The 837-nt window shown below is 45.8% G+C and overlaps 1 protein-coding gene across 1 annotated transcript in view; it reads right to left on the reverse strand.

The window, feature by feature from the left end:
* Positions 1-653, reverse strand: part of EMH_0054020 (uncharacterized protein) — a gene marked incomplete at both ends in the record, with an annotated part of 1084 nt that extends 431 nt beyond the window's left edge. Inside the window, 2 exons of the mRNA XM_013497070.1 lie at positions 1-11; positions 125-653. Coding sequence (XP_013352524.1) covers positions 1-11; positions 125-653 — 540 coding nt within the window. The remainder of the gene's footprint in view (positions 12-124) is intronic.
* Positions 654-837: the final 184 nt, after the last annotated feature.

Raw genomic sequence — 837 nt, forward strand, 5'->3', positions numbered from 1 at the left:
GGGGCTCACCCCTGCATGCAGCAACAGCAGCAGCGGCAGCAGCAGATGCTGCTGCTGCTGCTGCTGCTGCAGTAGCTACAGTAGCAGTAGCAGCAGCAGCAGCAGCAGCAGCAAAAGAACGCACCTGAAGCCGTTGAGGTGGAAGACTCTGCAGGTCGCTTCGTCCGGCATACTGCATCGCTGCTGCTGCTGCTGCTGCTGCTGCTGCTGCTGCTGCTGCTGCTGCTGGTTTGGGGTTTTCTATCGAAGAGTGCCCTAAGCTGCTGCAGCTTTTCGTCTTCTTCATTTTTTGTTTTTTCTTTTTTTTCTGTTTTTTGTTTTTTTTGTTTTTTTTGTTTTTTTTGTTTGCTGCTATCATCACCACTCTGAGAAGCCGCCTCGCATCCTTCTGCTGCTGCTGCTGCTGCTGCTGTTGTTGCTGCTGCTGCTGCTGCTGCAGCAGCAGCAGCAGATTCAATAAGAGATGCTAAGGTCCCTGGGGTGTATACGCAGCTTTCAGGGGGCTGCATCGCCGCCGCTTGTTTCTGTTCTTTCTCATATTTATTTTTTTTGTTTTTTTTATTTTTATTATCCTCTTTTTTCTTCTTTTGCTGCTGCTGCTGCTGCTGCTGCTGCTGCTGCTGCTGCTGCAGTGCATGCGTTGTGCTCCCCATTTCAGCAGCAGCAGCAGAAAAAGATCATAGAAACAATCCACAGAAGCAAAATAAAATGAATTTTTATTTTTTATTTTTATTTTATTTTTATATTTTATTTATTTCTTTTAATTACAAACAAATGCTCTCCCCCTTCTGCGGTGTATCCTCACCTCGATCTGTTCTTCTTTATCTCTCCTTTTTA

This window comes from Eimeria mitis, genomic scaffold, assembly GCF_000499745.2.
Source record: "Eimeria mitis Houghton genomic scaffold, Emh_scaff2450, whole genome shotgun sequence".
In the NCBI taxonomy this organism is placed as follows: domain Eukaryota; phylum Apicomplexa; class Conoidasida; order Eucoccidiorida; family Eimeriidae; genus Eimeria; species Eimeria mitis.